Below are 1,027 nucleotides of genomic sequence, written 5' to 3'. Positions count from 1 at the left end.
ACCTCTCCAATCTTGGATGCTCTCCGGAGGAAGTGCAGGGGTAGAGGCCGGCCCAGACTGAAGTTTAAAGCTCTTAAAATCTTCATTTCCATCTGTCTGATTTGGTGCTTAGTGTAAGTGTTGTCAGTCACAAAAGCAAAGTCACCAATTTCTGGAGGGTACATTTCTTCATATTTGCTTGCAATAAACATGGCAGTGACACCAACTAGCTGTAGCATCTTCTTGGGTACACAATTATTCTGCAATGAGAATTTTAACTGAATAAGTAGGTAATATGTATTGAAAAAGGAAGACAGAAGACTGAATAGAGGTGGTAAAGACATACTCCCATAACAAAACCTCAATTAATGGCATTCTGTCCTGAGACCGATTTTAGCTAAGAAAAGAAATGTATCATATTCTTATGACTCAGGATTCTGAAAGGGAGCACCTTCAAATTACTGAATCATACTCACCTGCATGAACCGATCAATAATGGAAACAGTCATGTACATGGTCTCCTGCAGCAACCTGAATTTCATTTGAACTTGTACTAGCCAGTCAATCAGGATGGCTCTCATGTTTCCAGTGATTTCCTGACCTGCCAGGTATTTTGGTCTGACCGCTTGCTCTTCCTGCAAAAGCGAATGCTAATTATCTTTACAAGCAAGACTCCATGTGGCATTATGTCCAGAAAGATCAGTTTGTTAATACAGCATTAACTCTGAGGCATTTAGAATTCATAACAGTCCTTAACTCAATTATTCACATGGTCACTACAAACAGCACTATTACTAGGAAAGAACATTAGAAAAGACAGTGTGGCTCACACCTGTAATCCTAGCACTCTGGGAGGCTGAGGCAGGCGAACAGCTTGAGTGCATGGGTTCGAGACCAGCCTGAGCAAAAGCGAGACCCTGTCTCTACTAAAATAGAAAAATGGAGGCAAGAGGATCACTTGAGCCCAAGAGTTGGAGGTTGCTGTGAGCTATGATGCCATAGTGCTCTACCCAGGGCGACAGCTTGAAACTGTCTTAAAAAAAAAAAA

General features: G+C 41.6%; 1 protein-coding gene across 1 annotated transcript in view; it reads right to left on the bottom strand.

Moving 5' to 3' along the window:
* Positions 1–1,027, bottom strand: part of CCNB1 (cyclin B1) — an 11,842-nt gene that overhangs the window by 5,718 nt on the left and 5,097 nt on the right. Inside the window, exons 4-5 of the mRNA XM_012802782.2 lie at positions 456–614; positions 3–239 (exon numbers count right to left, since the gene is read on the bottom strand). Coding sequence (XP_012658236.1) covers positions 3–239; positions 456–614 — 396 coding nt within the window. The remainder of the gene's footprint in view (positions 1–2; positions 240–455; positions 615–1,027) is intronic.

This window comes from Otolemur garnettii, unplaced genomic scaffold, assembly GCF_000181295.1.
Source record: "Otolemur garnettii isolate 467f Iridium unplaced genomic scaffold, OtoGar3 scaffold00017, whole genome shotgun sequence".
Classification (NCBI taxonomy): Eukaryota; Metazoa; Chordata; class Mammalia; order Primates; family Galagidae; genus Otolemur; species Otolemur garnettii.
The sequence above is the reverse complement of the archived record's forward strand: the minus strand, read 5'-3'. Positions and strand labels throughout refer to the sequence as shown.